Consider the following 18,482-nt stretch of genomic DNA (forward strand, 5'->3'; position numbering starts at 1 on the left):
TCAGCCAAGCTGGCTTCATATTTGATTCTAGAATAATTTGTTATACAAGTAGTTCACAGTTGACTGAATGACTGCAAGGTGCCCAGGTCCTGTGTCCTGTAAAACAAGCCCAAATCATCAACCCTCCACCACCTTTTGAGAGAATGACTATATGAAGCTTGTGCTGGAGAACATTTAGATGTCTTTATGTCAATATGCTATGTTTAGTTGTAGATTACAGCCAAACAGCTACACTTTTGTCTGCTTGGAGTTCTTTTTGGAGAGTAGAGGTTTTAGCCTGGAAACATTTCCAAGAAGTGTTTTATTTAATCTTTTTTTTATAATTAACTTGCCTGTAGATTCTGAAATCTCTCGAGGTGTTTGCAGTTCCTCTGCATACTGCACAGCCTGACCTTGGGTCGACTGTGTATGATGAGGAACAACCATCGCTTCTCTAAGATAGTTGCTGATGCCTTTCTTCCTTAACATTGTGTTAACACACACACTTGACTGCTCCAGACTAGCAAACTGACAAAACTTCCTCTTTCATAGAGGTGCTCACACGCTCTGATAATCAGTTAATCAAATGCACTTGATTAGCAGCACCTGGCTGCTACTTATCCTCTCAATTCTTAAGGAATGGTGTACTTAAGGGCTGCATAGAGTCCTGTGAACACTTTCTTTTTCACTTGACTGTATATGAGTTTAGTCTACTGTTGCCTTACTATCTTTTTGATCGCTTGGGTGATTGTTGAAATCCCTTCATGCTTTATCTGTATCATAACTAAAAGACTTAGTTACAAAATCTATTGCAATCAGTATTAAATGTACTGAAAACCTTAACAAACAACACAGAAATAAAGTTCCAAGTGGTGAAGAATTAAGGCAAAGCCTGTGGTGTAGAATTTTAAAGAAGTCAAATTTGGAAAGCAGGGAACATCTAATGACACTATCCTGTAAAATTACAGGAAATGTATGATTTAATGTTTCTTGGACCTTAACCAACGCGGGGAAATAAAAAGCCAGATTTCTCAGCCGCTGCTTTTGACCTTTTTTAAATCTAATCGACCTTTGGCAATTTTCCCAGTTTTAAAGAAGTGATATACAAAACTGCTGGGGCATTTTAGGAAAACCCTTTAAGGAAAAATCATTTTCACTCCAAAATACACATTGTTTTCGTCCTATTTTAGAGATTTATCTTTACAACAACAAAAACTTTTAGCATATTCAAACTAAAAGGAAAGTGACAGATCTTTTTATTGTGAAGTTGTGTTACTTTGTTTTCATCGGTTGAGAAAGTAACTATAAAGTCAGAAGGCAGCAGCAGTGTCAACAGGAATGGTGACAGCTGACAGCGAACAACACTTCTAATTAAAAGTCTAAGAATAGCATTTTAAACCTATACCTCACTTCACTAAGATGCATGCAGTGAGAACTGATAAGTAAACATCAACTTAAAGACATTATTGCGCAGCCAAACCTTTGACACAAAGGTGTCTGCGTGACAGTTTTGAAAAGTGCTACACAGTTTGTCAGTCTCAGTGACTTCTTTGTGCTCACGTTCCTTGATTTAATTAGAAAATTAGAAAACAAAAATTGTTGACTTTGTGAAACAATAATGCAAAGATAAATGGTATTTTTAAGTGAGTGGAAAATAAATGTAAGTACTTTTTAAATATCAAATGAAATGTGATCTTAGATCTGAATATGAAAAGAAAATAAGAAATTTGAAATGTTTTATTTAGAGTTATTCTTGGGTTTTTTTTTTTCTTTGATCAAAGGGACTTATACTTTTGTTTACATATATTATCCACAACAGTACACTGGTACAAAAAAAAATTATGCACAGGCTTCAAAATGAGTTTCAGTGTTCAGTCTTTAATCCAAAGCCAAATTCTGGGTTCTGGATATTTTCATTGAAGATTCTACTCTTTGGCGTCTAGTTATTTGAATCCACCCATCCCCAGACATCGCACCACCTGGTTGATTGAGCTGCACCTTCACAGGCCAAATCCTGCCTGTTCACTCAGCACTCGCAACAATTCTACAAATGACACCCTGCCACCTAAAACGCATCTGTTTTCACCGGCGTGCAGTTCAAACAATCAAGATGTAATTCTTCCAAACACCGGAAGTACGTTAGCGAACTACAATGGCCATAATTTACTTAAACTATGACACAAAGCATCTGTGCTCCCTTGAGCTGCTGCATTACTGACTCAGACTTTGACTGGAGACAGGAACATGAAATGTGGCTTCTATAATGAAAAAAGTAATGTTTGGTAAAGTAGCATAACTAGAATGACTGACTATATATATAAAAAAGATGAAGAATCCAAGCAATAATGAGCAAATCACACTTTGACACCAGCGAAGTAAACACTGCACTGCATTTTAAACTCTTCAGGGTCTAGTCTAGTGTTATACTGTCTTTATAGTGTAATTATCAGATTGTGAGTAGGATACGACTGGCTGTACAGCTAAGAGACTTTCATTTAAGCCACCTAAAGCCCTGTTGGCAGATTAGTCATACAATAAGATCAAGACAGCCACTTCAAAGTTGAACCAAGAGTATAAATAAGTATCGCATCAAATAGGTGGCACTCGTTGCCATGGCAATATGACAGCTGTCACCATGGGTTGTGTTGACGAAGGAAGTGGTGGGCCTGCCCCTTTCACACCCCTCGCTCTGCGGCACTCTGCCACGGCTTCCTATGACATAGACGCCCTAAACATCACCCACATGTGACACCCATAACTTTGTTCACTAACAGCACCAGCTCACACATCTCACCCTGCTGTCAGACACACACACACAGACATACGTACGGATGCCCCACACCCACACATATTGCCAATCAATATCATTCAACAAATGTCATCCTTCAATCCCTTTATTTTTTTTATGCCGCCGCTCTCATTCCGCATCGACAATCTGAATTGCTCGCTGAGACTCGACTTGTCATAAGCGTGTTTGTTGGCATGATCCTGACAAGTCGAAACTGCTGAGGCTAAAGTCATCTCCTGGTGAGATCTGAGATTAAACTTGCTCCTTGTTCTGTCTTTTTATAGAACAGACAGTTTGCTGCCACACACTAATATTTTCTCTGCCCCTAGCACCTTGGCATATCTGTTTTCATCTCTCACCTTGATGCAACTCCCATAATAAACTGATAATTTGAGCGATGACTAGAGGTGCGAAGACACTTTTTTATTGATGTGAGGCAGTATAGTAATTAGGGAATGGTAAAAAAAACAAAAAAAAGAAACTTGAAAAAATAATGGCACATACCAGGATATAAATTTGTATGTAAATACATGTCTTATTGGACAACATTAAGATTCTTCACTGACTATTCATTGTTTAAGTTAGGAGATATTCACACACACACACTGGAACTACAGCACGCTATGTTGTAAGAAAACAAGAAGTAGTCTGAGAGGAAACCTTGGGGCTGGAAAATAAAGCCAACTGGGAACTACCAAAAGTGCACTTCATTAAACGGCTTTGAAGAAGACTCCAGCAGCAAGGTAAACCACACAGTTGCTGCAGTTGAAATACCCACATTTAAAGCACACATAAATATGTTTACAGCCTCCTCAATAAAAATGTATCTTCACATTACCAAAACTTGCATCCATCCATCCATCCATCCATCCATCCATCGTCTTAACTCTTAACTCCAGTTCAGTGTTGCAGGGAGCCTGGAGTCTAGCTCTCTAAACCCTGATTACTCATGTTAACATTCACACATAGGGCCAATTTAGAATCATCAAGTTACCAAACATGTACATCTTTGGACTGTGGAAGGAAGCTGGTGTACCCTGAGTAAAGCCATGCCAGCACAGAGAAGACATGCAAACTCCACAGACCTGGGAACCTCTTTATCTGACAGGTGATCACGGTCAGCTGTAACAGCTAGCTGTCTTCTAGTAAATAATGTAAGACACTGATTTTCATGACATTATATGATAAACAGAATAGGTTCAGTGGGGCTATGCTCTAGTTTTGGTAAATACAATTGTATTGCATTTTTTTGTATGTTACATTAGCTGCTATTTGCACCCAGGTGATGCAGCCTTACAGTCTGTTGATGCATCTTGATAAACAAGCTAGCTAGTGTTGGCTGAACACTTAGCATGCCTGTCTTTCTTCCAAATATCATTACACCCAGCTCCAAAGTGTCATTCAGAATGCTAAAACTGCAAGGCTTTACAAACCAGATGCTATGGTTGCTACATTCATTTTATATACAGTCAAGGCAGTTCATCTGTTGCTGTTAGGTTTCCTGTGGATGGAAAGACAGGTATAACTATTGGATTACTTTGCAGGAACCTAAGTTTTTTTGTTTTTTTTTGTTTTTTGTTTTTGTTTTTGTTTTTTTTTGTTTTTTTTTGGGGGGGGGGGGTCAGTAAATTCTAAGCTAAATGTGACATATGTGATAAGAATATCCTTAAAAGGTGAACATCACAGCAAATTTAAAAATCAGTGTATTACCTTGTGTTGACATTTGACTGAAAGCTCAGAAGGAGCACAAAGTTTGATGCAAATTTGGCAGAAGTAGCCACTTAGGGGTTTTGTATCTTAATTTAGCCTCACAGCCTCATAAAAACACATTTTCAAACATCAGCATGCACCAGCTACTTCAGCAGTGTTTGTATCTCACTGCTTTCTTTTCAACTCTTTTACCTTGCAGTTTGAAAACCTCAGTTCATGACTACCCAACATTCCCAAATCCCTCAGGGACGCTACAGGACTGCAGGGAGGGGCAGGGAGCAGATTGGGGGCAGCTGAATGCCAAGTCCACTCATGTATGTAATGGTTACACTGAAGTGATTGTACAACGTGACCCCCCACTCCTCCGTCCCTGCTGCCCTGCCCCTTCCACATCATCATAATATCAATTAATATTATGGCAGAAGACAGACGCACCGTTGATCCGTAACAAGTGGCATCTCTGGAGAGAACCAGTGCCACGAGACGGCCTTAATTAGGCCTGAAAAATGGCAGCTTATTCCATCCCTGCACTCCCTCTTAATCTGTGCTACAGAGCCACAGAGTCAACCCTGGCCCCAACTGGCAACTATTATTATTTCATCTTTGTCACAGCTGTGAATAAGCCAATGGGCGTGACAGCCAGTGGGCGGCGTGAGATTTTTAACAATGCTTTACAGGAAAAGCAGACACAGTTAGTACTGCCACTGGTTCACTGCTACAGCCAGACATATAGTACACAACAGGGGCATTTTGATTAATAAGGAATCAGGGAGGTGGTGGAGCACGTATCTGACAGGTTATGAGTCCACCTAGTCCGTCTAGTAACAGACAGCAGACATCTCGTTGTAATTCAAACTGTGTTTTCACATTCAAATGTCAGCGTCTCTCCTTCCCTTTGCTCTGTATTTTTGGGTGTAAATTTCATCATGAAATTTCCATTTTTTTGTGCCCTCATTATTCAGTCTGAAGGTGCATTCCCATTGGTACACTTCAGTCTTGCCCAAGAGAGGGCTTCAATGGGACTGAATAAAATTGGAATTAGCAGATAATTAAAAAAAAGTAAGAAAACAAGCACTTCCTAGTCATTCACTCCTACGACAAGGTTAAAGAAAGTACAAGAAGCACGTTTCTCATCTAAATTTATCCCATGTGAAAGACGTGAGGTGAGCGCAGCATGCAAAGATTTGTGATTCCTCAAGATGTGACAAAGACAATCATGGCAATTGCTATGGCAGTTACATTACTGAAAGCACAGGTTTATTTTTACAGACAAAATACTGCACGGGATGTGACATGTCAATATGTGGCTCTCGAGTATTTCCAAATGATATATAAGAAATTATGGGAGAAAACGCTAATCAAAAATGTTAACACGTAAACTGCATGTAAATGTCACACAGTTTAAAAAGGTTCGGTAACAGATCTCTAAATAGGAAAGTTACAGTCTGTATTTACTGGATTCACTGTAGAGGTAATATGTTTGTAACATGTATAGTTAGTAAATTGTAATATATGTTTGCTGGCTGAAATATTGTGAAATATTTTTTGTTAACTTTCTCTTTTTAATACAGATTACTACCAGCAAAGAGCCTCTTGACTAAATGTAGCTAACTCTCATGTGATGACATTTTAGTGGTCCCATGTCAGGGGGCCACTGTTCTCAGTTTTGTACATTAAAAAACCTTAGAACTCAAAATCACGCTCAAAATATTAGTGCTGTCAGCGTTAATAAGTTATGGTAAGTTACGGTAAAGCCATAACTGCATTAACGCGGAAAATCTCCGTTAACGAGTAACCGCGGATCGCCCTGGATGGCTGGATGGCGTCAACACGTTAACGAGCTAAAGGCGCTAACGTGGTGATGCTGTGCAGCTCCACACACAAGGTGATCCGCGGTAACTCGTTAACTCGAAAATTTGTCGCGTTAATGCCATTTAAATAAGGTTAACACTGACAGCTCTATAAAATATGTCAAATCAAAGATTTATTCAAATAATTCATCATTAAGAAAAATATGCTTCATCTAAACTAAATATATACAAATCAAACATGTTTAATATGATCAGATTTAATTGCAATAATTTTTTTTAATTTTTTTACAGATTTACATGTATTCAAATTACTTAAACTCAACATTTTAGGCACACATATATGTTATTGTCAGTAAACAAACTCAGGGTCCTGCGGGGAATGGGGGCTGCATGGATGTAAAGGTTCACCGATGGACTCTGAAGTTAATGGGGAGCCAGTGCAACTAAATTAGCAACGATGTGACATGCGAGTACTTGCAAAACTCAGCCAGAAGGCTCGCAGCGGTGTTTTGAACAACCTGCTGATGTTCAAAGGAAGCTTTGTTAAGACAAGCGAACAATGAATTACAATAATCCAGACGTGATGAAATAAAGGTGTGACTAACAATCTTCAATTCAGAGCGTGACACAGTGGAACTCCACTTGGCAACATTTCCTAAGTGATAAAACCGAGAGCAAACCAGAGAATTCATTGAATAAACGGGCTGTTGCTATAAATGTAACCTCCTCCGGAACATTAATTTACAGAGACAGACAACACATTGCACAGAGGTCACATCAATTTATTTTGCCTCTTTATTTTATGTGTATTTAAAAAGAAATCAAAGAAATTGTAGCTACGATGGCTGCAATGCTACATTTAAAAAAAAAAAAAACATCTACATGTGACTATAAATCACATATTTAACTGTTGGAATGTAAGATATTCAATGTGAAACAACAGCTAGATGGTCCTTTTTAATGTGGAAACCTTATATACACTGTGAATAACAAGGATTTTCTTGTGATCTGATTGTCTTCTGACTAAACTAATAGGAAATGAAGAGCAGCACGTTTTTACTTTCCCCAGAAAAGCAGTGCTTTCATTGTGTCTTTCCATCAACACCCTTCTTATTCATTACCTTTTTTTTTCTAGTGGAAATTTATTCCTACAGAGAGTACCATCAGTCTTTCGGAGCCCCTCTCTTTGGAAATGGCTTGTCTTATTGCGAACTGATGGACATTTAGATCTTTAAAGATGCTCTGGAGTCTTTTCCAGCTTTCGTGATTTGCGATTGAGGCATGGCTCACAACAACCAATCTTTCATGAGAAGAACACACTTTGTGAGTGCAGACTTCGGATGCCTTTAATTATCAACCCATCAGCCCACACTTCCAATCTCATCACAACACCTGGCTCCAAGTGTTGTTTTGTTAGCAAAGGCGGTTTTCTTACCTTTTCAAGCCTAGACTGGGAATGACTGTCTGGGCTCGCCTGGGAATTGTGTGTAGTTAGTTTAGTTTGCTTTTTTTCCTTGTCTTTTTGGTCAATTGTGATTTATGATGATCAGAGCGCATTTTACAATTAGCAAGTATAAATCCACACGGTTCACAAACCATTTTCTCAAAAGTGTTTAGATAAGAAGATAAAAGATATGTTAGGTGAGTTTAATTGTGAAATATATTCTAGACATTTAACGCCTATTTGTTTTGTGTTCCTTTGTCTTCCTTCTTTTGAGGTGATGTGATGAGTCACAGCTCCTAACTTGTAAATTGAGGAGCTAATTAAATCCTTGAATGTAGCTATTTGTGTAAAAATATGAAATCACGTGCATACTTCAGGTACTTAGCGCTGGGCTGACAGTATTTCACTTCAGTTGAGTAAAATCCAAACACATTTCCACACACAACCATACATACTCACTACTTTGTGTTGTAAGTGTCTTAACTATTATAAGGTTAAAACCAGCTCCAAGCTAAAGTAGCTCATTTTAACTGCACCATTTTATGACTGTGCAGTCATAATTTGAATGCATCGCTTCAACTCGCTGGATGGACAGGGACCAAGGCCTCAGTCACCACCAGCTCCTCACTTTACAGCAAAGAAGCTTCTAGCTACACCTAGGGGGGAACCACGCAGCTCAGCTATCGCTGGCATTGAGTAAGCAATCTGTCTGCTTCAGCTGAGTAATTACAGATTTGCAGCACCTTTTCCTGCTGATGATGCTGTCATGGGCAATGGCTGTTGCTGTGTCCTGCAGGCTGGTATGATTGTTGGAGAATGACTTTGTTTCAGTCTCTGTGCCATAATTTATAAGGTGCTAGTGGGAAGAAGTTTACAAATTATCTCCTGAATTTAAAAGTTGAAATATCGACGAGTGAGAGATGGTTGCTTTATGTTGCGCTAACTTTAATATCGCAGAGGAACAACAATCGTCTGAGGATAAGTGGCGGGATCATTAACCAAAAATAGACATTCAGCTCTGGTAGAATGCATTTTTCAATAATGATGTCAACTAATATAGAGGCAGTGTTTATTCCTGCAAATGCTAAGCCTTACAGCTACAGTGTGATGAATTACATTCAATTGAGTAATATCTTAAAATACCTCAAGGTTGGCTGAATTGTGTATACTGAACTCCACTTAGTTAGTTGTGATTAAAAAAAGATACAAGCTCAAAAAATGCCTAAAAAAGACCAACATGGCAGCATAATGAGAAATTTGAAAATTCACTTTAACACTCATCCTGGGATCCGTACAAACCCTGGAGGTGTATTATGTCATATCTCACAGGAGTTTTCTTCCATCGCTCCCATTTTTTAGGTCTGCCTAATGATGTTATCATTGTTGTGACATCAGATTCAGCGGACTCTGGATCTGGTCTTTGACCTTTACAGATGATGTGGTTCTCTTGGCCTCCAGCTTTCACTGGGGTGGTTTGCACCTGAATGTGAAGCAGCTGGGATGAGAAGGAGCACCTTCAAATCTGAGGCCGTGGTTCTCAGCCAGAAGAGTGCCCACTCTGTGTCAGGGATGGGGTTGCTTCTCCAAGTGGAGGAGTTCAAGTATGTTGCGGTCTTGTGAGGGAAGAGTAGAGTGGGAGATTGGCAGATTGGTGTGGATGCTGAAGAGAGAGGTGAGTGTCAGTTTAAAGCTGTCGATCTACGTTGCCACCCTCACCTATGGTCACGAGCTGTGGTGACGGAAGGAATGAGATCACTGATACAAGTGGCGGAAATGAATTTCCTCTGAATGCTGTCTAGGCTCTCCCTTTAGAGATTGAGAGTGGAGCCGCTACTCTTCTACATCGAAAGGAGCCAGCAGAGGTGGCTAAGGCATCTGATCAGGATGCCTTTGAGATGCCACCAAAGAGACGTCACCCTTTCAGAAATGACAACTTTGGGCTGCCTTTATTGTTTTTTTTATTTCTATTATTTTATATTTATTCCGATTGCTTTTCTCATATAAAGCCAACAAAAGTGATGTTTACTTAAAACTACTGAGAATAAAAGGATGATAAATAAGTATTTAGTAATAATGTGGATTGTACTTCAGATAACATCGGCAAGTGCATGTGTTAAAGACACGTTTTTCATTTTACAAAACTGCAAATTAGTTGTAACTCTGCAGTAATAAGATTAATTCCATTTTTTATCTTTAGATGCCCTTAATTACATAACTAATAACGCTCTGAGAAGAAACAAGATTTGCCATTATTAGTGTTTTGCTATTATATTTGCTCTTAGCAAATATAATAGCAGTTCCCCAGAGACTTCAGCCGGTAATCCATGTATGTTAAATATGTCGGTCAGATGAGGGTTAGTCTCTGGAACCTCGATGGAAAATGAGCCGCTCCGTGCATATAAAACAAATACACACAGAGAAAATGTAGTCTTTCACTTTTTGCAAATGAAATCATTTGCTATTTCTGCTCACCCTCCTGTGAGCCTGGTGACAAACAACTCCCAAATATGAATGCAAATAACATATTTAAAAGGGCCTAATGGCCATTCCCAATATAATGCATCATTCTGATCAATTGTACTTATTCAAGTCTACACGCCTCTTTTACCCTTCGCCTCTGATTGTATTTTCCAAATGCCAAGAGCAGATGAATCGCCGCCACTGACACACAAGTCATTTAGCAACAATGAGGCCAAATGCTAAAAGCAGCGAAAAAATCAGCTTCTTCTCCTCCTCCTCTTCCTAAAATCTCTCTAGTTACCTTCCGACCATATTGTGTTGCATTTTCTACATCACTGCCCTGCATGGCGACCATCTAATTACGCAGGACTTCAGAATGGAAAATCAGACCGACGCCGAACACTACTCCATCCCAGCATGAGCCATTGCATTAGGTTGTTAAGACCACAGGCATAGTGCACTGTCATTAATTTAGCTGCCTTTGACAGTATTGAATGCGAGTAACATCTCTAATGAACGATAAGAACTACAATACCTGCTATTAAATCTTAAGGATGTGTCTCATACTAATGATGCTGTCTCCCTGGAGTGACCTCGAGCTGTGAAGTGGATAGTGCATGCACACAGTGGACTTGTTTTGAGGAACAAAAGAGAAAGGGTTTTAATGACTTTGAGAGTCAGCGGGCTGTCTTTGTGAGTCAAACTTCAAGCAAGTAAGGAGAGAGAAAAAAAGGAAGGGAAGCAAGACCGACTGCGGAGATGTTTCTGGGTCTTACCTGTCCTGGTATGGCATTTTCACAAAGCAGTGTTTCATAGTCGATGGCAAAAACCGGAGCGTTATCATTTATGTCCTGCACTGTGATCAAAGTGATGCCTTTTCCGATTTGGGTTGGGTCATCTGAAAGGGAAAGAGAGAAGAGAGTCTGTCAAACTTTCTTTAAAGCACTTTGATTCTGCCTTAACTTTGCACTGGGCCAAATTATGGAATATTGATCTTTCTCATGTGTTATAATTAATCACAAAGGAGGTGGAGGGAGGGAAAAAAAAGTGCTGCTGTAATGAAATATGCAGTCTGCTTCAAACAGCTGGCGTTCTTGCCCTCTCTGCTGCGGATCAGCCGCAGTGATTAGACTCGGTGCTGGCTTGTTGTTTGCGTGTGCGAATGAGCCATCTCGCACGGAGGGCTTCACGCCTCTGTCCGCCTGATACACACTGATGGCTAAATGGCTGTGTCTGAGTGCAAGATGATGATTTAGCCTGGTGGTGCCACGGTGCCGGCCAGAGATGACGGCTGATTTGATGGTGATAAAAAGGACGTGCGGAGCCTCGTGCGGAGCCTCGGGCCACAGACTTGTTGTCATTGGCGTGGTCTGGCCAGAGTGGATGAAATGTGAGTGACTGCAGCTCGAGTGCACAACATCCCTCAACCACAGAGTCCCTGCACCCTCTTCAGTAACAAAGAACCCATTTACTATAAATACTGTCATAAGGCAGGACAGTAGATTTTGTTGCCAGTCCATGAACTCGAAGATGTTTTCAGCTGAAAACAGCGCCCAAGTGTCACTATGTGTCAGAAGTCAGTGCCTCATGCATGAGGGACTGTTGTGACATTTCATATGGCTATTATTATATGCTGCTTTCTTTTTGTTGCTATATCAGGCAAGCACTCACACTCGGGATTCAACCAAGTGGCGCATCTGTGTGCTGTTAGATGTAAATAAAAACACATCTTTGAAGCAAAGATGGATAAAAAGGCTTTGAGAAAAAGAAAAGAAAAGAAGACCTTTTTCACGCAGTGTTCGATCTGAAGATGTGAAAGCAAAAGAAGTGCTGGGCTGACAGGCTGGTTGTCTTTTTAACTTATACCGATGTGACGCAGCTGTTTGGCGTGCTCAGTGGATAGCGTGCTTGTGATTGCTGTCCATTGTGCGGAATGATAGGAATGCAATGTGGGAAAAAGAAGAAGGAACAAAAAAAGGGGTTTATGTCCTTGGAGCCATTGACAGACGAACAAAAAAGGCACACGGCACTTCTTCACATCACATTAACATTGTTCACCCGTGGGCGAGATCACCCGCCCTTAGTCAGCATCTCGTCCCCATGGCTCAGGGAGACATGGAGGTCAGAATGACCCTCCCGTATGTGAATTAACATTCCCCGACAGCTCCGCAACAACCCCAACAACACCACACTGCATTGTCCAAAGCACAGACAGCTTACAGAGTGGATAACAGGCCAGAAAGGATCTAAAGCTTCATGTATATTGCAAGCCAGCTACAGTATTGCAGTATATCTTAGGAAAAATGCATCCTGCTGATATAACCCTTTTGAGGACTTGGATAACTTACTTGCTCACAAGAGAAACTGTGTACATAAAAAAGTGATGCTCTCTGAGGTAATGTTGTCTCCCCTCCAGTAAGGAGCAGGACAGACCTGGTTTTAGGGCTTAAACTCTGATAGTATGCACAACGGGCTTCTCTCTTCACAGTCCACAAAGGACCTGCTAGCTGTGAGCGAAGGTCTTTTTTTTAACCCTGTAAACTAGAGTAGTTATTTCTTGGTTGATTAACCAGCAGACAAGCTATCTAGCTCAGTCACTCGTGGGTTTTTACTTTTGGACACACAATAGAAGACATCCCTAATTAAACAGAATCCAGCACCAGCATGTGGTTCACAATGTTGATATTAGAGCTGATGAAGTACTATTTATAGGATGAATAAAGCAATAGTGGACTACATAGTAGTTTTGAAAGTTTTTCCCACAAGGAAACTTACGGCTCTCGATGGCAAAGATGGTGAGGTTGTGGACAGAGTTTGCTTCTCGGTCCAGAGGTTTGGCTGTGCTGATGACCCCACTTAGGGCATCCACATTAAAGAAGCGCTCCAAGTCTGTGTTCCTGTCAATGGAGTACCTGGGCACACAACAGTACACAAAGCGCACATACACACTTTTAGAAATTGCTTTTGGATAGTGGTATTGATTTGACATTTTAGAGTTTCTTCTACTTGTAAGGAAAGATTATGATCATGTTTTTTCCCCATCAGCAGTAAGAGCTGCATTCGGTTTCATATATAAATACATACATTATCTTCACACTTTATAGAAGACATATGATGTTGTCCAAGCTGTCTCTAAATATTACAACTAATGAGTACAGTCCATAGATTGGATTAGATTCAGAAACGTGGAAGCAATTTGGAACTTTATATCACGAGCAAAACAAAAGCACATTAAATATTGATAAGCTTGAAGACTGCCTACTTGTCCCTCAGCACTCAGCGCCGATCAAACCTTTTCAATACAATGCAACTCATATTTCTAGAGAAAATTGCATCTTCAATTAGCGTACATCCAAAGGGTATTATTGCAATGTAATTTGACTCTTGTGGCTGCATTAGTTCCACAATAATTTTAATTTCAACAGTTGTAGTGAAATATATTGCAGATGCTGATAGCAGTCACAGGAGTAAAAAGAAGCAATTTACAGCTACAATGGTGCAGTAATTTGATTTTCTGATTAAGATTGCTAACAATCCGAACAGACAAAGCTTGAATCCCATACAATATTCATTCAATTAATGCAAAACAGGAAGGGGGGGGGGGGTGGAGGTAGGGGTTGGTGGGGGGATCTTGTGAGTGACACCACGCAGACTGACAATGTGAGTGCTTGTTTTGAGCCATAAATGCCACGGCACAAGTGTTGAGCCTTGACCCTCCAGCAGGAATGCCCTTCTCTTGTTCAAGATGGCATTTCACTTTTGCAAATGCTGCACTCCTCTTCCCTACCACCATCTGGCACTGTCTTTATGACCGCCACACGGGGAGGTCGGAGGGTCTACGGATTCTGAGTTTGTCGATAATGTGGACTAAACACATTTTTAAACAAATTGGGATTTTAACGTCTGAATCGGGTGAATAAATCATTAGCACCTGATTGGACTGTTGGAGTTATCTGGGTCATGGGCAGAGACTCTCCCGATCGAGGTGCCCACTTTGGCGTCCTCTGAAACGACCATCTTGCTCAACGGTGTGGAAAAGACGGGCGGCTCGTTCACATCCTCCACCGTCACCTTGACTGATGTCGTGTCGCTAAACGGTCCCAAGTTCAAGAAGTTGGAGTCGATATTCCTGTTTGTGGCTTCGATTCTCAGAGAAAAGCTGCTCTTTGTTTCAAAGTCTAAAGGCTGGAGGAGAGGTAGACAGGGAGAATACAGAAAACATTGAGAGAAACGTTCGCTTCCCTTATCAAAATATGAGAGGTGTCGGAAATGTTTAGCTCTTTTTAGAATTGAGAAATAAAAACTACACCAGGATTGCAGCTCTGCATTTTCACCCATTCACAGTTAGAGGAACAGTTACTATGTATGTAAATCTGTAAATCATTCAGACGATGCTGAGATATTGATCACAATTAAGGACGTGGACTCTAAAGACCCATTACAATTTAACACACAGTTAGACTTAAACAAAGTGATTTGGTGATGGATTATAGTTACTTTGTGCTGTGAAAGCAGTAATATTGATTTCAAGCAAGTCTCACAACATGGTGAAAAGCAAGCTGAAATGAACGCTTTTGAAACATTTTTGTCATTTTGTCTGGCTTATTGAACTCCCCATAGCAACGTATAATATACTGCAAGAGAACATTGATTTGACACTTTCATTGTCTGTGAATCTCTCCTATGTTGTAATTGTCTGAGTTTGGTGCAAAACAAACAAGGGATTAAATTGGCCCATCTGACAAGAATTGCTTGTGGCCAACAATGGCCCTACCTCTCCCACAAAAGAGTGCCAGCAATGAAGTGTCACATCAATGTGGCCCGCGGAGACCATTTTCAAGCCCTTTGAAACCCTGAAATGTGATGTATCAGCCATGTGCTACGGAGCATGCAAAACTAAGGTGGGAACGCACAACATTTTCTTTTTCCATTAGAAATGAATAAATTACTTTTTACATTTAACTTGACAATTTTCTTTATTTATGTAGTTGGTGCCAGTAGCGCCGCTGTTATTTTGCTGAGTTTGGGTCTTTTCTTGAGTTTGAGACGACTGGAGAAGTGAACTTTTCGGTGACCGCGTGATGTTTATTTCATCACAAGAGGTGGAAATAGTCAGCGCTGATTTGTCATTAGTGATTAGCACTTAATCCAAAGGTTCTGCTGACATTTAAAACACAGTAGGAAGGGCAAAGCGGAGAAAGGAAAACCAGGGAGAGGAACTTATCCTAATATCCTTCATAAAACAAGTGTTTGCTGTCTGGCACAAACAGACCACAGTGCACTGAGATTCAGTGGCACGTCATTATTCTTATATAAAAATATTGCATCACCATGTGTGTGGTAGTAGAATTTCATATCACTGTTTTCAGAAACGCGTGATTCATCTGTGACACGGGTGCATTTAATTAATTAAAGGAAACATCTGGCTTTATTCTTTTTTTTCTTCTAGCTGGCAACTGTTGTGTTGACTGATGCCAACTCAGCCTAAGCTTGTCTCATAACACTTAACAGTCCTACAGCCACTTAGCTCCGAAGTCCTACCGAGGATGCTAAACGTAAAAAAGAACACAAAACTTGAACAGCTGGACGGTGCAGCTTTTAGAAGTGAAATATTTCAGCTGTTTGGGACTATTTTTTGCTGGAGATCAGTAAAGTTTTAGTAAATACTTAAAGCAGCAGGTGGCTTATGTGTTAACAATATAAAATAAAGTTTCTCTCCCACTTCATCTAAATGTTTATTAATTAAATGTTAAATAGTTGCATGGGGAAAAAAGAGAGAAAAAAGATTGGTTTGCACACTGCTTGTATACCCACACCACTCCAATCTGGATTCCAGGCAGCTTTCAGTGTCTCACCAGCTTGGGTACAAAGCCCTAAAATGTTAACCTGTCTCACTGATTTTCAAGAGTGAAGGTTCAGGACCCTTTGTGGTTACAAAGTCTTGGTATAAACAAGTCTTGGTTCAGCAGTTCTATTCACAAGCTGACTGAGTTGGGTTCCTGAATAAGCTCTTAAGTAATAAAACCAGGCTGTTGTTCAAGCTGTACCTTCAGCAGCATTATGACCCCATCTTGTGTGTCCTCATCTGTCGTTATGTTGAACATGCTGGGCCCATCACCGTCCATGATCCTGTAGTCCATCTCTGCGTTGGAGCCTATATCAGCATCCACCGCTTTTATTCTGGCCACAACAGATTGCACCAGCAGGGACTCGAGCACCGTGTACTGATAGTTCTCTGGAAAGAGAAGGACAGGAGTGGATGCTGGTAATGGATGTGCTTATTTCACCGCCAATTCGCTTTCGAGCAGCTACGGCTCGTGCTGTAGCCCTTCAGCTTTGATTTGACTGTGTGTCTCCTCGATGAATTCATGTTACATAAAACAGACAGGCAGCAGCAGTCGCACACATGAAATAAAGCGTTTTGTTTCAACTTCATGGTGGCGCTCTGAATAGACTGCGGAGAAAAGCAATGGAAAATTAAAATATGCAATCAAAAACGTCAAAGGCTAATTTTATATTTCCCCGTCCTTTAAATTCGGGTTCTGTAACAATATCATCTGCAAAACACAAAACTTTCAAAAGGCTGTCTGAATGTAACAGGTTATCCTCCCAAATGCAAAAAAGAGAAAGTAATAAAAAAAAGAAAGAAAACTGGAGTCACGCTAAGATTTCTGTGGTACATTTTTTTGTGAAATGAAATGTCCACTCAAAGATTCTATTACTCCAAAACTCTCCATTGTGTTCCCTGAGCTTTTGTGTGACCCTCTAGATTTAAAGTACTCTTATGAGAATAAAGAAGGGAATCATATTCATAATCATAATCTCCCCAATCACCATGGCAGAGCTCATTACCAGACCTTTCTGTGTTCCTCACAGTGTCTCCCTCAGCCTCCGTCTAAATGCTAATCTCCCTGACATTGTTTGCTGCCATGTAATCTTTATAATGGCTTTTTAATTTGCCGTGGAGCAGCAGCTCTTTAAAAGACCAAAAAATTGCTTTCCTCCCTCTGTACTGCCCCTTCACCTACCTCCTGCCCTTTCCTCTCCCAAAGCCTGTCCTCTCACGCAGCTAACCTTGGTGTCTTTCCCCTTGGACTAGCTATTGCTCTTGGACTCTATCAGCTCCGATGCTCCATGATGGCGTATCGATTCTGACCCATGACCCCGTGAGCTCAACTGCTGGAGCAAAATCGAGAACTCCAAAGTCTCTTTCTTCTCTGCATGACAGCACTGGGTTAAAACGACACTGACGACTTGTTGTGCAAACTTGAACCTTTCTTTCCCCCCAGGGACCAGCAAATTGACTCGGCTTCATGGCAGTCCAGTGGTGAGAGCACCAGCCAGACAGCGGTTGGGCTATCAGCAGTAAACCGATTGCTGGCGCTTCGGATTATCATGAGAAGCGCTGCATGCCTTTGAATCCTAAAGCTCGGCCTGGAACCCATTAGCAGCCCGTGAAATAGGCTGACAACAAAAAAAGAGAAAAAAAAGGCAGTCTGATTGATCCTGGTATCCAACACTGAAGCAAACACCAGCTCTGATGAAGAATAAGGCAGAGAGGTGCACACCTCGCAGGAAGGTTGGTTTTTAATTTGGCATTAAAAGTCCAAATGTTTGCTGAAAATACAAGTTGGAAATATGAAGAGACACTAGGGTAAGAAAGATTTTAAAAATAACATTGGAAACTCGTGAGATGAAGTTTAATGAGTGTGTTTTGCTTGTAAGAGGTCTGAGTATTTTCTATCCAACTTTATTTTACCACACACTGTGGAAAAAGAAAAGAAATCTCGTTACGGCTTGTTGTTACAGCAACTGTAATAAATTCAAATGATTTTTTTTTTCCAAGGGTGAAACAACAACCCAGCCTTTTGCACCGCTGCATTCATTGCATACATTACAAAGTATGCCCTCATTTGGTTCTCTAAGTTCAAGAAGTTTTTCAGTAATAATGATAGATCTTTAACGCTTCATTCAGCCAGGAGGGGAAAAAAGAAAGAAAGAAAGGAGCCGGTTATATTCTGATTGCTGAGTAGCTGTTGAATATGGCATTTAGGCTATAAGCTTAATCAACCCAGTAAGGACAATCAGGAAAAGAGTCTTACTGTGAGCGAACCGAGGCGGGTTGTCATTGACATCTGTGAGCGTGACCGTTACAGAGGTGGTGCCGGAGAGGCCACCCATTTGGCCAACCATGTCTTTGGCCTGGATGACGAGAACATATTGATCCCTCGTCTCCCGGTCCATGTTTGGCAGAGCTGTTCGGATGACACCTGATGAAAGAACCAGAGAG

The 18,482-nt window shown here is 40.6% G+C and overlaps 1 protein-coding gene across 1 annotated transcript in view; it reads right to left on the reverse strand.

Moving 5' to 3' along the window:
- LOC147322183 (cadherin-7-like) overlaps positions 1-18,482 on the reverse strand; it is a 124,518-nt gene that overhangs the window by 25,201 nt on the left and 80,835 nt on the right. Inside the window, exons 5-9 of the mRNA XM_086306609.1 lie at positions 18,295-18,462; positions 16,240-16,427; positions 14,124-14,377; positions 12,968-13,104; positions 10,969-11,090 (exon numbers count right to left, since the gene is read on the reverse strand). Of these exons, the coding sequence (XP_086162735.1) occupies positions 10,969-11,090; positions 12,968-13,104; positions 14,124-14,377; positions 16,240-16,427; positions 18,295-18,462 (869 nt within the window). The remainder of the gene's footprint in view (positions 1-10,968; positions 11,091-12,967; positions 13,105-14,123; positions 14,378-16,239; positions 16,428-18,294; positions 18,463-18,482) is intronic.

The sequence above is a fragment of the Aulonocara sp. 'chitande type north' Nkhata Bay genome, linkage group LG9 (assembly GCF_057382095.1).
Source record: "Aulonocara sp. 'chitande type north' Nkhata Bay isolate Kocher_YH1m ecotype deep benthic linkage group LG9, A_spYH_male_GT1.1, whole genome shotgun sequence".
Classification (NCBI taxonomy): Eukaryota; Metazoa; Chordata; class Actinopteri; order Cichliformes; family Cichlidae; genus Aulonocara; species Aulonocara sp. 'chitande type north' Nkhata Bay.